This window comes from Schistocerca cancellata, chromosome 4, assembly GCF_023864275.1.
Source record: "Schistocerca cancellata isolate TAMUIC-IGC-003103 chromosome 4, iqSchCanc2.1, whole genome shotgun sequence".
Taxonomy (NCBI): Eukaryota; Metazoa; Arthropoda; class Insecta; order Orthoptera; family Acrididae; genus Schistocerca; species Schistocerca cancellata.
The window spans coordinates 675,365,219-675,385,556 of NC_064629.1; the positions used below are offsets into that span (position 1 = coordinate 675,365,219).

The 20,338-nt window shown below is 43.3% G+C and overlaps 1 protein-coding gene across 1 annotated transcript in view; it reads right to left on the reverse strand.

Moving 5' to 3' along the window:
- LOC126183588 (26S proteasome non-ATPase regulatory subunit 5-like) overlaps window positions 1-15,452 on the reverse strand; it is a 190,527-nt gene extending 175,075 nt beyond the window's left edge. Inside the window, exons 1-2 of the mRNA XM_049925686.1 lie at window positions 15,123-15,452; window positions 14,832-14,976 (exon numbers count right to left, since the gene is read on the reverse strand). Of these exons, the coding sequence (XP_049781643.1) occupies window positions 14,832-14,976; window positions 15,123-15,304 (327 nt within the window). The 5' untranslated portion in view covers window positions 15,305-15,452. The remainder of the gene's footprint in view (window positions 1-14,831; window positions 14,977-15,122) is intronic.
- Window positions 15,453-20,338: the final 4,886 nt, after the last annotated feature.

The window sequence follows — 20,338 nt, forward strand, 5'->3', positions numbered from 1 at the left end:
GGTTTTTCCAGTGTTATGAGTCATGCTTTTGTAGATGGTTGTTGGCTTGTCAATGATTAATTTTTAATTTCAGAGGTTATTAGCAACCGATTGGTTTTCAGTTTTTTATAGCTGTTACTTCACCATCTGAAATTTGCTAAATCTAACTACACGTTTGTTGTTCGTTTCCAGGTATGGATACAACTGTTAAATTTAGTAGTCAGTTGTTAGAGGCTACCATGATATGGCTAGTGTCAGCTTTAACAGTTGCTTGGTTTGTTTTCCAAGCATGTTGGGTGCCACCAATGTGGGGAGCTGATGAAGTTATCAAGAGTTCCGCCTCCTCGAACCACATACCTGTACATGTGGAGGTATCATCGGGATAATGTTACAAGATGAATTAGAAGTTTCTAGTTCGAGCAATTTCGGCTGGCCTTGTGAGGTATTTTATTGTTGACATACTGTTGGTGTTACTGTTATCCCCTTTTGTTCTGTGCACACATGGCTAATCTGAGTGATAAGTGTGTGTTGGAGTGTGTTCCTTCTTGTCATGAAGTGTGTACCGAGTTTATTCAGTACAATGGGTCTTTTGGGGGGGCTCGGGGTAACTGTAGAAATACATGGTTCTCAGTTTGGAAAGGCTAAGAATGGGAGAGAGGATCATCTCAAGGGAACACGGGCATGGGGGACTGTTGTTTCTTGCTTGGGGGATAGGTTGTGATGGGGCTTTTGGGGAAGCACTTTGGTGAGGTTAATAGAGGATTACATTGCAGGGGGGTCAATTACAATTTCTCATTGTTTTTCTTCTAACAGAGATTTGGATCATTGGGGTTTTTGCCATTTGAGTGTAAATCATAGTGTAAAGTTTAAGAATTATTCAGTGCTTGCACCAAGGGAAGGGGCTGGAAGAGGTGCACTTAAACTCTACAATCTCATATTGATGAGTGTTGTTGGAAGGAAAGTGTGCCAGATAACTGTTGTCATTTTACATGTTTTAGGAACCTTGTGGGTAAAATGCACAGGCTAATGCAAAGATGGTTAGTTCAAACTGGAAGGTGGGGGTTGTGTTTTATGTGGTCTGGAGTATTATGGTAGGAAGACACTTTTTCTGGATTGGTGTTTGTGTGCTTTATTTTTTGTGGTTTATTTGTTCTGAAGATGTGAATGATACGTGTATGTGTCAATTGGCTTTCCTATGTGGGTATTTTGTTTGGGATAGGCATTGGTTGTTAGGTGGGTGGGCAGTGGTTAGTAGGTATGGTGTGGGTTTTAGGAATGGTTGATGTAATTTATATTCAACCAATTTGGTAAATTATTTTGCAGGTATCTATCAGCTTATATTAGTGGGTATTGCAGAGTATGGTCTGGTGTTGTCAGTTTGTGGGGGTTGGTGATATCATGGATTTCGGTTGAGATAGCATCAAGTGAAAGTTAAGTTGCTAGTTTATAGAGTCGTGTTTCAGCTATATACATCCAGAAAAATGCAGGCTACCAATGGTGTGTTTTTCGCATTTTTTTTTGGTCGAGTTGAATGTTGAGGATTTCGCATTCATTATTTTTCGGTTGACATTTGTTTTGGAACAACGCTGAGATTCTTATTGTAGTATATTTAGTTCATCCCTGCCCAAAGCCCCCTACTTCCCACAGTTGTCTCATTAGTTCAATTTTAGTGCTAGCATTAAATTTTTCACATGCTATTTAAGTTCGTTGAGGAGTGTAGTGAGTGATGATGTGGCCACCATATTGAATCTGCTTGAAATACGGGTGTACACCATCTTGGTAACAATCGTAATGGGTGGAATCAAATGGGTGGAATCCCCACCCTCTGAAATCTTGGTGGTTGTTAAAGACTGATCTGCAGTGTAGCCCAAGGTCCAGGATGTGATGAAAGGTAACAGTCTGGTTGCCAGTTGTTGAAGCCAATGACTGACTGTGAAATAAAGGTAATGGTAAGAGAGTTATCCCATATATAGCCTGATGTCTATGTTCACACCATATTTAATGCAGTTTTCATTATACAAGTTAAAACTGCAAGGTAAATTCAGAAAACTTGTATCAGATAATAAACAAGTCTCAGATATGTATTGTGATGTGTATTATGTAAACATATTATAAATAAACGCAATGGAGGATGCTGTGTAAGACCACGCCCTAACATTCTACACCTTGCCAATTTATTGGTTATTTTTCTTTGAATGCTATTAAGTGCAACATACATGCCGCAATCTTAAAGATACGGCACTTAAATTACCACACTACTGCTCCTCTTGATTCCATGAAATGTGGCATCAGGGTCATGAGCACACCTTCAGTTGCGTACATTTTAAGGAGCTTTTGTGCATGCGCAACTGGCATGACATAATTGCCTTACGGGGCAAATGCATACAGATCTGATAAACAATGTGCGCGGTTCATAATGTGCACAGCTAGCCCATGCTATTCAACTAGAAGCTTACATCAGTGGTAGCACACTGCAGCAGACTTATCTCTGTTCACTCGACATAAATCCTGCTATTTTGCATGTTTCTGAATGAGTTATAGTATTTTAAGTTATGAAGTTTATCACACAGTAATCAATTTGAGATGCAAACAAGGGAAACTCCCCATCTCACCCCTCTCAGATTTTGTAAGATGGTCCAGTGAATAGACCGTCAAAAACTGAACACAGATCAAGCATGAAAACACAAAGAAGGTGTATTGAACAGTGGGAAAAAGAAGGAAAAATAGAAACAGTGAATGGTCTAAGCTTAATAAGCACAACATGGAGTGTATGAGGAGGGACCCAAAAGTAATGGAAATTGGGCTGTGGTGGGGAGGAAGAGTGGAGGAACCCATTGTTCGACCAGATGTCCATTACGGGTATGCCACCTGAGTCAGTGTGCGAAGTTGTGTCCCTGTGAGTGTATCTGTTCGCCCGTGAGAGCTTTTACAGTAAAACAACTTTTTGCATTTCAGCAAAAATGTGATGACAGATTGTAGAGAGCAATGTGCAGCTGTGAAATTTTGTTTCCTGTTGGGGAAATCGGCCATGGAAAATGGAGAAATGTCAATTGAAAACAAACCCCATTGAGAATGCTCCTCAATGTCAAGAAGTGACGAAAATGTTGATAAAATCAATGTCCTCGTTCGTGAAGACCATTGTTGAACCACTGATCAACTCTGTGAGACATCTGGAATATCACGGAGTTCAATTCAGAGGATTTTATCCAGAGATTTGCACATGAGAAGGGTTGCAGCCAAATTCGTCCCCCGCCTTCTCACAGATGAGCAAAGGGAGCATTGATTTCAGGCATGTTTCGAGCTTCAAAATCAGCTCAAAGAGGACCCTAATTTTTTTTTTTCCAAAGTGATTACTGGTGATGAATCGTCGTGCTTTGGATACGACCCAGAAACAAAGCAGCAATCAAGGCAGCAGATGACAAGTGGCTCCCCTCATCCCAAAACAGCTCACCAAGTGAAGTCAAGACAATGCTCATTTGTTTCTTCGATTGCAGAGGTGTTGTGCACACAGAGTTGCTTCACCCATGTCAAACTGTCAACCAGGAGTTCTACTTGGAGGTTTTGAAAAGACTGATGAAGAGTATCCGCAAGAAAAGGGCAGATCTTTGGAACACAGGCGACTGGTTCTTCCATCATGACAATGCGCCGGCCCACACTGCCCTCTCCGTAAAGCAGTTTTTAACCAAAAACGGCACGACACAAATTGCCCACCCTCTTACTCAATGGTTCTAGCCATCTGTGATTTCTTTTTACTACCCAGACTCAAAAGGGACATGAAAGGAAAGTGTTTTGCCACTGTGGATGAGGTAAAACAAAAAATTGCTGGAAGGCATAAAGAACATCCCAATAGTGAATTTAAAAACTGTTTTGAACAATGGATGGATCGTTTGAAGAAATGTATTGTGGTTAATGGAGAATACTTTGAAGGTGATCAAAATTTGGTGTAAAATTATTAAGAAAAAAAGACATTATGATGAATTTCCCATTTCGGTTTTGGGTCCCCCCTCGTACATAGATAGCCACGGTGTCGTGGTTCAGTGGTCACAGTGTCGGACTGCAAAGTAGACGAGCAGTGTTCAAAACTCCCTTGTGCCAATTTTTATTTTTTTTTTCTCAAAATTATCAACTGTTCATTTGGTCACTGAAATGTTTCTTCTCTTTCCACAGTCTTGGCAACTGTCATATTATACATTGGTTATAATATGAGAATAGTGAGAGCAGGCAAGATACCACACAAGCATCACACCAAAATGGAAACAAATACAGGGATGTGAACAATGTTGTAACAAAGGAATTCAAGAGTCAAAACTTCCAAAATGGAACACATCTTCAAAAATGTATGTTCTGATACATCACAGGGAAAACTGTGTGATTGTGAAACTGTTGTGTTCATTTGTTGCAGCTTATGTGACAAACTATTATATTGTCATCATTTCTTTGGGAATGACAACGTTCACATCCATATGAGTACCTAAATCAGGGACGGAGGCATAGCTCGCTCACTCACCAGGCGTACAAGTTAGGCACATCAATAAGAGATTCCTATCATATGACACAGTACTGTCACTAATGCCATGTATGACACACCAGATGTGTTTTCCAATGAGGGGTTCAGTTTACTTGTTGCCTTATCATTAAATGTGTGTGGTTCCCATTCAAAAGCCACTTCCTTTTCAGCTGCTAATAGAGTAGTTGTGCAGAATCAACTTTCATCATACGACTCTTCCTTGCACCTCGATGTTACACCATGACAGACATAAATTTGATTACAATGAACAGACACATCAATGATTGGATGGACAGTTCATAATTGTGTGTGTGTGTGTGTGGTGTGGGGGGGGGGGGGGGGTGGCAACAAAACCCACACAATGGAGGACATGCTAATCTGTTTTCTAGTCCAACTCCGGTACCGCTTAACCACGAAGTCATGGCTCTTTGCCTGTGTTCCGTGTTTTACTTGTTGAGCTTGGACCATTCACTGTTTCTATTTTAATTTTTTTTTCCACAGTTCAGTACACCTTCTTCCTGTTTTCATGTTTGATCTGTGTTCAGTTTTTGACTATCTTACCACTAAATCTGCGGAGGGTGTTTCCCTTTTGAAAATCATAAGGGCCTAAAGCACATCACCATCAATTGCGAGATGGTAGCACTTATTCATGCTTCTTAAATCTGTCGATCTTATGGTGAGTCAGGTTTATCTATGCTGTAGGTCCACATTGCATAAATGAAAATTCACAAAAAGCTGTATCACTGGTTTCTCTGATATTCACTTACATGTGGGATTGACAATGGTGTGCTTTAGCCCCCCCCCCCTTTTTTTTTTTTTGGGGTGGGGGGGGGGGGTTTAGGGCGCTCAACTGCTAAGGTCATTAGCGCCCAGTCACAAATGTAAATGCACATATAATCTGGTAAAACTCAAGGGGGTTGGGGGCGGGGGGGGGGGGGGGGGGGGGGAGGGGCGGGGGGGGGGGACGACACCAGAAAGTTCTAAAGTTCTTACAAAGGCACAGATAAAATAATTAAAAGAGTTAGATGTCTTAGGACAAGTCCGTCAAGGTAATAAAACGAAGAACACGAGCAGCTGCTCAAGCGTCATCAGCTAAAATTTCCTGTAAGGTAGATGGCAGAGACAGGACAACACGAGATTGATTAAAACGGGGACACGACAATAAAACATGGTGCACTGTCAATGTATGACCACAAGGGCACTGTGGGGCGGGGTCACCGGATAGCAGGTAGCGGTGGCTAAATCAGCAATGCCCAATCCGCAACCTGGCCAAAATGACCACCTCTCGCCGAGATGGTCGGGAGGAGGTTGTCCGAGCTGTTGGGAACGGTTTTATGGCCCGGAGCTTATTTTCTTAAAGTGACGACCAAGTATCCCACCATAATGACACAAACCTCTTACAAACAACTCCACTAATGTCAGATGATGAGACACAAAGGGAGGCCGGCCGAGGCAGGAGGACTGCAGCCTTGGCTGCAGCATCAGCAGCCTCATTCCCAGGCACTCTTACATGGCCTGGAACCCATATAAAGCTAAAAGGAGAGCCATCATCAGCAAAAGAATGGAGGGATTGCTGGATTCGTTGCACCAAGGGATGGACTGGATATGGAGCTCCAAGCCTCTGAAGAGTACTGAGTGAATCACAGCAGAGTACATACGGAGAATGGCAGCGGCGGCGGACATACTGAACGGCCTGATAGAGAGCAGAAAGCTCGGCCGTAAAGCTGGAACACTGGTCGAGGAGCCGGTATTTAAAGGTGACGTCCCCGACGACAAAGGCACAGCCGACACCATCGTCAGTTTGAAGCCATCAGTGTAAATAAAGGTGTTATTGGTGAGTCACGCACGAAGTTTGACAAACCGTGAGCAATACACTGCATCCGGAGTATTTGAGAGCGAGCTGAGGTCAAGATGAATGTGAACCGGAGCCTGGAGCCAAGGTGGTGTCAGGCTCTCACCCTCTCTGAAGGTGGTAGGGAGGGCAAAATCCAATTGTCGAAGCAGGCGACGAAAGCAGACTCCATGGGGAAGCAGGGCAGAGACATACAACCCATACTGACGGTCGAGAGAATCGTCGAAGAAGGACTGATAAGCGGGGTGGTCGGGCATTGACAACAGCCGACAGGCATACCAACAAAGCAGTACGTCGCACCGGTAGGACAATGGTAATTCGGCAGCTTCAGCATAAAGACTCTCGACGGGACTAGCATAGAATGCTCCGGTTGCAAGACGTAACCCCCGATGATGGATGGAGTTGAGATGGTGTAAGAGGGATGGCCGAGCAGACGAGTATCCTATAATCCAGCTTTGATCGCACTATGGACCGATATAAGCGAAGCAGGACAGTGCGATCCGCTTCCCAAGATGAACCACTAAGAACACGGAGGACATTAAGGGAACGTGTACAACGGGCAGCCAAATAAGAGACATGCAGAGACCAACAAAGTTTCCTGTCCAGTGTGAGCCCAAAAAACTTTGTCGTCTCCACGAATGGGAGAATAACAGGACCGAGATGTAAGGATGGTGGAAGGAATGCTTTATATCGCCAAAAATTGATGCAAACCGTCTTCTCTTCAGAGAACCGGAAGCCATTAGCCACACTCCACGAGTATAGGCTGTCAAGACAACACTGAAGGTAGCGCTCCAGGAGGCATGTTCTCTGGGCACTGCAGTAGATCGCGAAGTCATCGACGAAAAGAGAGCCGGAGACGTTAGGTGGAATGCAATCCATAATTGGATTGATCGCTATGGCAAAAAGGGCTACGCTCAAAACGGAGCCCTGATGCACTCCGTTTTCCTGGAGGAAGACGTCGGACAATACGGAACACACACGTACCCTAAACATTCGATCTGTTAAAAATGAATCAATAAAAAGGGGCAGGCGACCACGTAGGCCCCACCTGTGCATAGTGTGGAGGATACCTCCTCTCCAACAGGTATTGTAAGCCTTCTCCAAATAGAAGAACACAGCTACCGTTTGGCGCTTTCGCAAAACGTTGTTCATGATGAACGTCGACAAGGTCACAAGGTGGTCAACAGTGGAGTGGCATCAACGAAAGCCGCATTGAACATTGGTAAGTAGCCGTCAAGATTCAAGAATCCAAACCAACCGAGCGTTAACCATGCACTCCATCACCTTACAGACACAGCTTGTAACAGAAATGGGGCGGTAACTAGAAGGAAGGTGTCTATCCTTCCCGGGTTTGGGCATGGGAACAATGACGGCCTCACACCTATGCATGGGGGACCTGACCTTCAGTCCAGACACGATTATAGGTATGAAGAAGAAAGCATTTGCCTGCCGGAGAAAGGTGTGTCAGCATCGGAACGTGAATGGCATCTGGCCCCGGAGCAGAGGACCGGGACAGTGCAAGTGCACATTCGAGTTTCCGCATGGTAAAGGGGGCATTATAATCTTCCAGATTCAGTGAGTGGAAGGAAGGTCGCCGAGCCTCTTCTGCCTCTTTTCTGGGAAGGAAGGCAGGGTGGTAATGGGTGGAGCTTGAAACCTCCGTGAAAAAGTGGCCAAAGGCGTTGGAGACATCCACAGGGTCCACAAGTACCTCATTACTTGAAGTCAGGCCAGGTATCGAGGAGTGGGCCTTAATGCCTGACAGCCGGCGCAGGCCACCCCAGACGACAGAAGAGGGAGTAAAACTGTTAAAGGAGCTTGTGAAAGAGGCCCAACAAACTTTTTTTGCTGTCTTTGATGAATCGACAACATTGCACTCGGAGTCGTTTGTAATTAATACAATTCGCCAGCATAGGATGGCGGCGAAAGGTGCATAAAGCACGTCATCCAGCACGGATAGCGTCTCTGCAAGCCTCATTCCACCAGGGGACTGAAACACGACGTGAAGAAGAGGTAGTACAAGGAATGGAACGTTCGGCAGCATTGATGATAACAGCCAAGAGGTATTCGACCTGACTGACACAGCTGAGAAAATCTTGGTCCAGAAAGGTCGCCAGGGAGGACTCGAGTCCCCAGTCAGCTTTCGGTATGTTCCAGCTCGAGGGACGTGGGCATGGGGTGTGGTACAGAAGACAAACGACACAGGGGAAATGGTCTCTCGAATAGGTGTCAGAAAGGACATACCGCTGGAACCGACGGGCAAGAGTGGTAGAGTGGTAGAACAGATCGAGAGGTCCAAGTGGGAGTAGGTACGAGTACAGTCCGAGAGGAAAGTCGGGGCGCCAGTATTGAGGCAGACAAGATTGAGTTGGTTGAAAACATCCACCAAGAGGGAGCCTCGCTGAAAGGATGCAGGAGAACCCCAAAGGGGATGATGGGCATTGAAGTCGCCAAACAATAAAAACGGCGGAGGAAGCTGAGCAATCAGGTGCATCATGTCAGCCCGACTAACTGCGGATGATGGTGGACTGTAGACAGTACAAACAGAAAAAGTAAAGGCAGAAAGAGTAATACGAACAGCTATTGCTTGGAGTGGGGTGGTCAATGGGATGGGATGGTAATAGACATCATCCCGAACGAGCAACATGACCCCACCATGAGCTGGAATACCATCCACAGGGATGGTGGGCTGTGGGGGCTGGACCCCAAGAAAGTCCTCACGCTCTGGGTCCTTTTTTGAACGCCAGACCTCGGAAGCCGGGGTCCGTAACGTTTCCCCGATGGACGCCTGAGAAGAGGATCGCTTCCCAAGCGGCGGAGGAGGAGGAGGAGGAGGAGGAGGAAGGGTGGCCCTTGGGGCAGAGGTGGCAGGGGCCGCGAGGGAGGAGGATTTGGAAGGGAGGGATTTGGGAGGCAGAGGCATAGACCCCGGATGGGGTGAGGGGGAGGAGGGGGGACAGGATGGGGGACAGGATGGGGGTGAGGATACTGTGGAAGGAGTGGACACGACCGAAGAAAACGACGTCAACATCACGGGATGGAGGCGGTCATATTTTTTCCTGGCCTCAGAATAAGACAGATGGTCGAAGGTTTTCAATTCTTGTATCATCTTCTCCTCCTGATATGCGGGGCAGTCGAAAGATCTAGGCGAGTGGAGGCCAGGACAATTGACGCACCGAGGTGGTGGGGTGCATGTATGTCCCTCACGAAGAGGACGTCCACAATCGCCACAAAGGGGCTCAGTTTCGCACCGTGACGACATGTGCCCGAAGCACAAACATCAAAAACATTGCATAGGAGGTTGGACATAAGGTCGCATGTCAAGTAGCACATCACCTTTACCTTCTCCGGGAGAACATCCCCCTCGAAGGCGAGGATAAAGGCCCCAGTGTCGACGTGACGATCTTTGGGGCCGCGCTAGACTCGCCGGACGAAATGCACACCATGGCGCTCCAGGTTGGCCCTGAGCTCCTCATCAGATTGCAGCAGGAGGTCCCGATGGAAAATAATCCCCTGCGTCCTATTGAGCACCAGATGTGGGACAATGGACATTGGGATGTCCCCTAGTCGGTCGCATGCCTGGAGTGCTGCCGAGTGTGTAGCAGAGGTGGTCTTTATGAGAATGGACCCCGAACGCATTTTACTAAGAGCCTCGATTTCTCCAAAGATATCCTCGATATGCTGTACAAAGAAGAACAGACTAAATAGCGGGGGAAATATTTCGCCCCAAGCCGGCGGGCCTGTCCTTCCTCCCAGGGAGGGGGGAAAGGCAGAAGTACCAGAACCAGAGACAGAACCTTTCCCCTTAGAAGATGTGACCGCAGAGTGACCTGATGCATGTTGACATTTCATCTGCGAAACGTCCGCCCCGATACCACCCATTCCGACCAGGGGCTCTCCCCACAGGTGCCACCCAGCCTCAGCAAGGGCCACCTGGCAGGATGACTGTTGCTGGGAGTCCTGATGCCCCAGGTAGACGGGCATCTACTCCTTGGCTTACATGGGGAGGGTGCAGTTCAGGTATCAGCAGTACGATTCCTGTGTTGTCAGGGGGCTACAACCTAGAGGGTACATGACGACCCCACCACAACAGGCTGGCTACTGTGCTGGATTTCGGGTGCCATGGAAAGTCCATCATGATTGTAGGTGCAGATGGGGACGCACTATGAGCGAAACTTGTGAAACCCATGAGGTGTTTAGGCCCAAATTGATGAACAGTGGCTGCAGTTACGATGATGAGTGCCAAGGTCTTAGTGCACTGAGGACCAGTGATACAACACATAAGGTGTCCTTCCCCAAAAGGCTCGTACTCCTGTAGAATTTTGAAAAATGGAGGTCAAACCCCAATGGGGACCATCACATTGAAGGCCGAAATGGTTGAAACTCCTTTTTGTTGCCTCTTACGACAGGCAGGAATACCTCGGGCCTATTCTTACCGAGGACCCGAAGGGGGAGCCCTTATGGATCTCAGCACCTCATTAATTCTAGTCAATTAATCATGTTGGTAGACATCGCTTCCTGAGTTTAAGCATTTCCACAAATGGCACTTTCTGATTGGAGATGGTTGTTTACTATGTGGGAATCGGCTTTCATGTGCAATGTAAACATGAACTATGTTTAATCTATTTTAAATGCTAACAGAAAAGTAAAGCTGTGAGGACAGCTCCTGAGTCGTGTTTGTGTAGCTCAGTCGGTAGAGCGGGTTTGGGGGGGTTGTTTGGGGAAGACCAGACAGCGAGGTCATCGGTCTCATCAGATGAGGGAAGGACGGGGAAGGAAGTCGGCCATGCCCTTTCAAAGGAACCATCCCAACATTTGCCTGGAGCGATTTAGGGAAATCACGGAAAACCTAAATCAGGATGGCCGGACGCGTGATTCGGTAGAGCACTTGCCTGATCCCGAGTGAGTCGCAGTCCAGCACACAGCCAGAAGCGTCTAATTCCACCCGTTGGCTTTGACCCATGACTTAAGGCTGTTGTGGTGTGTGATGTCACGACGGCGCGGAGTTTAGTTTGTGAGTGTGGCGTGTTTATAGGTGGCGTATTGTTGCAGTCTATGGTTCTCTCTGGTGGTGTGTTTATGGGCAGAGTGTTACATGGCGCATGGGGTTTATTTGCGTGGTAGCATTGCACGTGTGTGGTATCTGTGGTGACTGTGTTTTCAGCGGAACATTTTTCAGTGAGTTAATGATTATGGTTTTGTTATGTCGACGTTATTGTAGTTTTTTTTTTTTTCTGTTCGGCGTGTATGAATTTTGGTAAATTACTTTGTTTATGTCATTGGTAGGTATGGATATGACTGACAAGGTCAACAGTTTTTGGTTGTCGGCGATGATGGGGGACAGTGCATTTCTTCAGCTATTCGGGCTGTTGGCTGAAGTTGTGAAGTGTTCAGTGTGTCATGAAAAAATGAGCCTTACTAAAGTTCCGGTGTCTCTGACCAGGGACGGCTATATGTGGAGATGTCACAAGGATAACTTATGGCGCTCCATTGGGCAAGGTTCCTGGTTCGAGAAGTTTGGGTTGGGTATGCGAGAAATTGTATTAATCACGTATCATTTTTGTTATAAATCCTCTCACAGTCTCTGTGCGCATGAGGTGGGTGTGAGGGAGAGAACGATGCACGATTGGTATTCTTATTGTCGTCAGGTGTGTTCTGAATATATTACGTTCAGGTGTAGGTTGGGTGGGCCTGGTGTTGTTGTGGAGATTGATGAGCCACAGTTTGGGAAGAGTCTCTGGTTGGTTTATGGGTGTTGGGGGGGGGGGGGGGGGAGGGGCTGTGGTATTGCAGGGTGGGTTTTCAGAATGTGTATTTAGGGTTTTGGAGGGCCAGACAAAAAGGGAATTAGTGAGATTGATTGATTGAGGATTTTATTGAAGGTACCACTATAGTTTCAGACTGGGTCAGCAGGGGTACAATTATTTAGTAGTGAACCAAAGTGTTGAGTTTAAGAATTATGAGACGGAAGTCTGTACAAATACTATAGAGGGGTTTTGGGCAGCAGTTAAGTCAGTGATTGGGAGGGGGAAGAGGCACTCTTCCAACCTTCAGCCTCATCTAGATGAGTAGTGTTGGCAGAAAAGCATCCCGGAGGGCTATTTTATTTATAGTGCTTTTTTAAGGGTGGTTAGTAGGATGCATAGGCCAAAGGTTGTGGGTTAGTTAGGTGTTGGGTGGCGACTTTGGCTTGGGGGGGGGGGGGGGGGGCGGCAGCAGTTAAGTCAGTGATTGGGAGGGGGAAAAGGCGCTCTTCCAACCTTCAGCCTCATCTAGATGAGTAGTGTTGGCAGAAAAGCATCCCTGAGGGCTATTTTATTTTTAGTGCTTTTTTAAGGGCAGTTAGTAGGATGCATAGGCCAAAGGTTGTGGGTTAGTTAGGTGTTGGGTGGCGGGTGGTGACTTTGGCTTGGGGGAGGGGGCACGATGGTTAGTTGTTGGTGAAGTTTGTAGAGGGATGGGGCGGGGGTGATTTTTTTTTTTTTTTATTATTTTGAGCAGAGGATATTTTTGTTATGGTAGTTGTTGAGTGTGGTTGAGATTTTGTTTTTTTAAGTTGACTTTTTCTTTTCTTTTTTTCTTTTTTCTTCGTTAAATGGTTGGTGGAGTGTTTGTCAGTTGTTTGGTATTATGCTTTGCTGTTGACTTATATGACTTTAGGGAAGTGTTTGATTACAAGGTGTGGTTGTGGCTATGGCTGGCTTGGTAACATTAGTTGCTGTTGACGTATATAGGTCATGGGAAGTGATCGATTACAGTGGCTTTTGTGTGTAGTGGAATTTGGGAAGGTTGTGGGGTCTCGTTACTTTAGTGTTTTTTGCCATTTGGTGTAGTGGCGTGTGTTTATATTTAGTTTGTCCCCGCCCAAAAACCCCCACTTGTCCCGTTAGTTTCATTATATTTTTGGAGGAATATCTGTTGTTGTAATGTTTATGTCTGACATCATAGCAGCGGTATGGGAGTTTTTGTGTATGGTTGTTTCCACCATATTGGCAATGTCGTTGGTCAAAGCAGAGGAGTGGAATCTGACACTTCCGTTATCCCCTTCAATCTGCCAGAAAGTTTCATATCAACACACACACTGCCGCACAGTGAATATCTCATTCTGGAAACAGAAAAGTAAATTGTCAAAAAAATTAGTAGCAAAGAAACTGGGGCCTCCGAGAACAGATTCTTTGACTGACAAAGTGACAAAATCAAATAAGCGTGACTATGAGCAAACATTTAATATGGAGCTGTACAGTTAGCATGAGGTGGTGTGTGGGTGCAGCACCCAGGAAGTAAATTAGTGAACTAATACATCTGTTAGGGATCTCTTACATTTTTCAAAAAAAAAAAAAAAAAAAATGAAAAAGCACAAAAACTCCCACTTACACAAAAAGGTGAAATGGACAGCTGCGAAAGCTTGTGCATTATTAAGTATTACCCTAAACTGTACGTAATTATGTACAAATAAACAAAATTTCACAATAGCAATTATTTCTTTTGTCAGATAGGTTATGTATATTATTATTATTATTGGCAATGCTGTAGTTGTATAAACTTGATGATTAGCATAACTGTTATACAGCAAACGCTATTAATTTCACACTCTCAGTTTTTTCTGAATCTAAACATTTGTGAACACCCAGCATGTATACTCTAGAGTCGCCATTGCACACACTAGAAAAAGATTAAGAGGTGGGGATACTACATAACTTTTATCAAATGGAGACTGGTGAAATGCAGCTTTCACTGCATTTAAACATGGCAGTGTAAAAGAAAGATGATGATGTTTTGATTTGTGGGGCACTCAACTGTGCAGTTATCAGCGCCTGTACAAATTCCGAACCTTTGCTCAGCCCAATCTCGCCACTTTCATGATGAGGACAACACAAACACCCAGTCATCTTGAGGCAGGTTGAGAAAGAAAGTAAAGAGACACACTAATAAGCGAAATTCCCTGAATGTCATCACTTTCTTCCATATTAAAAACCTCATCAGATCATGTAACGCATTGCCATGTGAGACAATTTACCTACAATGGGGCTCAAACTAAGTAGCTAAGAAACATAACATTCTGATAACATTGTTAATCAGTATGGGCATACTCAGTTCAAGGAAAGAGCAGCTACTTTCTACTACCACCCCCCCCCCCCCCCCCACCCCGCCCGGGAAAAAGATCAAGAATTGAACGCTTCTACTGCCCCAGCACATAGGGAGAAGTATCAATTCGGTATCAGATTGAAGAAAGGCGGAACATATAATTGAAACTGACTAAGTAGCAAGTGTACACAGAAAATTTTCTCGTAAAATCACTATTTCGTCATTTAACCTACTCACATGTTAATCTTAGACCATGTAATTCTGTGCGCTTTGGGACATGAAAGAACAGCACTGCAAAATGTAATCTGAAAATTATACCTCATGCGAATAGTAAGAATAAAGAATACAAAAGCAACTAATACATGCTAATTACATGCAATCAAAGCTACAGATGATAATTTTACTTACGACTTTCAAAACAATGGATCTAACTTCGTTCATTGGATGATTCTGCGCTCTTTGTAAGCACGGCAAACAACGAGTGAACACAATTTCTGGATTCATATCAGGTAAAATTTTATCCAAAATTGCACAAGACAACTTGATTTCTTCCCTATAAAGGCACAAGCGCAACAGCATTAAGAAACGTGACAGTAGCTTATGTACAGTTAAACTACTGTATGGTCTCAAAAAGTTAAAGAAATAGTTATGACACTAAATAAGCATGTTGCAGATGTATAGATATAAAAATGAACTCACTCGTCCGATGTATTCAGACAGTCAAACAAGCGTGGCAACTGTATTTCCACTTCAACACGTTGCAGTGTTTCTTTCCTGACGCTTCCAACTAAGTTTAATATCTCCTTCAGGGTGTGTCGTCGATTGACATCAATGGACAAGATGCCGAAAAGACGGCATATATCATCAATTTTTTCCTCCATATTAAATGTCAACGTCCGTGCAGCTTATTTCGGAGCATACAAACAACACTACCGGCTTCTCAATAAACAAAACCAGAAACGCCACTCATTCTTGTAGATCCAAAGACTATACAGAGATAGTCCACAACGGACCCACGCTCTGACACTATGTCGCTGAGACGCTATCGAGGTGGAGTTGTCATGACGTGACAAATAAGGCGAAGCCGACATCCGCCATGTTAGTTGCCCAAAGAATTAGCTACTGGTTTGACTGATTGATTTTATTTGATCCCATTTGATTACATTTTGGTGTTTCTTGTAATGTAGGATAGGTCACCTTAAACCTAATTTCTTGCAATATTCAACCTATTTATTATAATATATCAGAGTGGCAATACATATAATAATGTTGCATACATTTTTCACCCATTTTTTAGGATCTGAAAATGATTTACATACTTCGTTATACTCATATTTACACTTTTCTCTCAGTATTCATGTTCTCATGTTGTTTACATATCAGAACATGTTCAGTTACTTACAGTACTTCTACAACAGAAGTAGTAGCATTTTTCATTCGCTGATACATATACTCTTCTACACTATAAAATTACTTTTCCATTAAATAACCCTTTAAAAGGTTTTGAAATGTCTTTTTGCTCACATTGTCCTGCAAACTCTTTGGAAGGCACTAGATGAGTTTGACACCAAAGTATCGAGGACCATTTTTAAGCAACTCTCAGTCAGTATTGTACACTTCTCAGTTGACCTTTATTGTTGCATATGTATGAACGTCTGCGTTTCTTCCTAGTACTGCATTTTCCTTTATTAATGATATTATTGTATTGTAAATGTATAGAGATGGAAATGTCAGAATTTTTAGACTATGGAAAACAGTTCTGCATGAGTCTCTGTTTCTTGTTCAAGATGGTCCTAACATCTTTTCTTCTGCATTCTAGATATTCTTTTTGTATTTTTGCTGCTGGAATCCCCCCAAACAGTAATTGCATATTTTAGGTATAGCTCAAATAGAGCATAGTACACTGTACATAGAAGCTCCTTGTTGGCAAAATGTGCAGTGCTTAATTAACAGCAAACATTATCTATATGTTGATTCCACTGGAGCTTATTGTCAACTACAATCTCCAGAAATTTAATAGAGGTGACTTCTTCCAGTCTTGTTTCACCTGTGAATATATTTATCTGTTCTTCCGTTTCTCTATTTGCGAACACCATGAACATTGTCTTTTTTAGATTTAAAATTAAGTCATTTTGTATAAACCACTGTGCTGTGTCATTTAGTGACATAAACGCACTTCTTTCCAGTGTTTCCAGATTTATTTCTGCATTCAATTTTGTCATGTCATCTGCATATAGTATTTTTTTAATCATTCTCACTGACATCAATATTCTTTAGAAATAGGTTGAACACAAATGGGCCAAGTACAGATCCTTGAGGCACTCTGTACTTAATATTTGTGATTTCAGATCTGTATCCAGTTTCTGTTTCCCCATAATACTTTCTGTTTCTGATATATGATTTTATCCATTTTGCTACATGTCCAAGAATACTATAGCTTTCAAGTTTTCGAATAAATGTAGTGTGGGTGAATGTGTCCAACACTTTAGACAAATTCAGAAACATAGCAAACACAGAGTTTCTTTTGTGTAATGCATCTATAACTGATTCTGTGAGGCTTGAGATGTCGGTTTCTGGAAACCATGTTGTGCTGGAATCAGAATACTAGTTTCTCCAGGAATGTGGTCAACCTACTATGGATGAGCATCTCTAGTGTTTTTGAGAAACCAGAGATTAAAGACACTGGTCTATAGTTATGTGGATCAGTTTTGTCTCCTTTTTTAAATAATGGCACTACTTTGCTTACTTTTAATTTTTCTGGGAATACTCCTCCCCTAAATGAGCAGTTTACAATATCCAAAACTGGTTTGAGTATTTCTTCACTCAAATGTTTTATTAAATAATCTGTGGGTTTTAACTTCTGTTTTTTTTTAATGAGTTCTGTTTTTGTCACTGTCTCCAGGAACATTGAGTGGGGTGGTTGGCTAAGTGTGCTCAAATGCTTCGACCACTGATGACTTGTTTCCCCTTTTAAATTTTGTATGGCATCTATAAAGTTGTTGTTTAGTATATTAACGATTTTTGATCCATCATTAACTATGTTGTCATCAATTCTCATTCACTTAATAAAATCACTGTTTTTACTCTTTTTTGGCTATATCTTTCGTTGTTGGTTATATACCATGTTGTTTCACTTTTTTGATTTGAATTTTCTATGGCTGTGTGTATTGAAATTGCTTTTGCTTCTCTCATTAATTGCCTGTACTTCTGATATTGTGTATATGTCTTCATATTCCCTGCTTGTCTGTGTTTCTTCACTCTAGTCCTGAGTTCAATTATTTCTTTCGTAATCCATTTCTTACTGTGACCCAGCTTTTCTGTGTTGTTTTGAAAATGTTCATGTTTTGTACATTGATAATTCTGACTTCTTTCTTATCTTGCATTTCTTCTGTTTTTGAGCTCCTGTTCATATGGATGTGAATTATTAGCCCATGATGGTCAGAAATTGTTGTCTGTAGAACTTTTGCTTCACATTTATATTTCTGATAATGTTGTCAATGATGGTCTGACTATGATCAGTCACTCTTGTAGGCAAATCTGTTATTGTTTTCATGTTACACTGTAATAGTGTCTCTATCAGTTTTTGTTTTGGTTTTGATTCTTTACACATATCTATGTTATAGTCTCCACATACTACAACTTCTTTCATTTTAATTCAATTTTTCTAGTTTTTCAGGAATGTTGTAATATTACCACTTGGGGACCTGTAAACACACATAATTCTGAGCTTTTCACTCATTGCACCAGTAATTTCAAAATCTTTTTCAATGCAAGCTGGAAGGTTTACATATTTACAGTATTCAGTATCTTCTACAATTCCTATTTTCTTCTTGTATACACACCAAAAAAAGTTTTGCATCACTTCGGTTCTGAGAGTTCACGAACCTGTACAAAAAATTGGGGAGAGACCAACATAAACATCATTTCCACCCTTTTTATTGCTCATGAAAACCACACATTGCATGTTGTACCGCCATACAGCTAGACCTTCAGAGGTGGTGGTCCAGATTGCTGTACACACCATTACCTCTAATACCCAGTAGCACATCCTCTTGCATTGATGCATGCCTGTTTTTGTTGTGGCAGACTATCGACAAGTTCATCACTGTTGGTCAAGACTGTCCCACTCCTCAATGGCGATTCGGCGTAGATCCCTCAGAGTGGTTGGTGGGTCACGTCATCCATAAACAGCACTTTTCAATCTATCCCAGGCAGGTTCAATAGGCTTCATGTCTGGATGACATGTTGGCCACTCTAGTCGAGCAATGTCGTTATCCTGAAGGACTTCATTCACAAGATGTGCATGGTGGGGGAGCGAACTGTCATCCATGAAGACGAATGCCTCGCCAGTATGCTACCTACCTATATGGTTGCACTATTAGTCGGAGGATGGCATTCACGTACCATACAGCCATTACACTGCCTTGCATGACCACCAGCAGCACACGTTGGACCCACATAATGAAATCTGAAACAGCACGGAACCTCCATCTTGCTGCACTCACTGGACAGTGTGTCTAAGGTGTTCAGCCTGGCCAGGTTGCCTCCAAACATGTCTCCGACGATTGTCTGGTTGAAGGCATATGCGACACTTATCAGTGAAGAAAATGTGATAACAATCCTAAGTGGTCCATTCGGTATGTTGTTGGGCCCATCTGTACTGCACTGCATGGCGTCGTGGTTGCAAAGATGCACCACGCCATGGACGTCGGGAGTGAAGTTGTGCATCATGCAGCCTATTTTGCACAGTTTGAGTTGTAACATGATGTCCTGTGGCTGCACGAAAAGCATTATTCAACATGATGGCGTTGCTGACAGTGCTCATCCGAGCCATAATCCACAGGTAGCGGTCATCCACTGCAGTAGTAGTTCTTGGGCGGAATGAGCATGGCATGTCATCGACAGTTCCTGTCTCTCTGTACCTCCTCCATGTCCGAACAACATCGCTTTGGTTCACTCCGAGATGCCTGGACACTTCCTTTGTTAAGAGCCCTTCCCGCCACAAAGTAACAATGTGGACGCGATCAAACTGCAGTATTGACCATCTAGGCATGGTTGACCTACAGACAAGACGATCCGTGTACCTCCTTCCTGGTGGAATGAGACCCCCCTCTGTCTAATAGGTACAGCTCATGCATGGTTGTTTACATCTTTGGGCAGGTTTAGTGACATCTCTGAACAGTCAAAGGAACTGTATCTGTGATACAATATCCTCAGTCAACATCTATCTTCAGGAGTTCTGGGAACTGGGGTGATGAGCATCTACAGAATTAATTAACCCTAGGACTCACTCTGGGGTCATAGGTGACCCCAATCATCTTTACTATGGATAAAATAACATTTCTATTTCTTGTAAAAATCCAGAATTTTATGACTTTTACCACACAGTATTGTAGTTCTCTGACAAAAATTTTTAGAGCTCTTGACGCAACATTTAAATCAATAATTAACAAAAACTACTGTTGGGGTCAATTATGACCCCAGATAGATTATATGTAACATTCATAGAATGTATAGATTATCAACTATTAATCTCTTTCTTAGGTATTTTGAGTTGGTAACACTGAATTCAGGTGTTATTCAGGTGTTACTCAGAACTAACCTCAAACTGGAAGTTCATTTGTACGTTTGTTGTATGTTTGTTGTTGCAGTGTAATTTCAGCATGGATGGAATACGTTTTGCTCCTGGCTATAGTGTAGAACAAGCTATGGAAGACTTATCTCATAGCAGTAGTGATTCAGAAGGTAGTGACGCCGAAGATGATGGAACAGAGACACAGGTAGACCAAAGTGATGAAATTTGTTTACATGAATTAGAAGAAAATGATATTCTTGCTGAAAATGATGACAGTGGAGAAGATGAAAGTGCGGTACTGGTAAGCAGGGGTCGGGATATTGCATGGAGTACAAAAGAA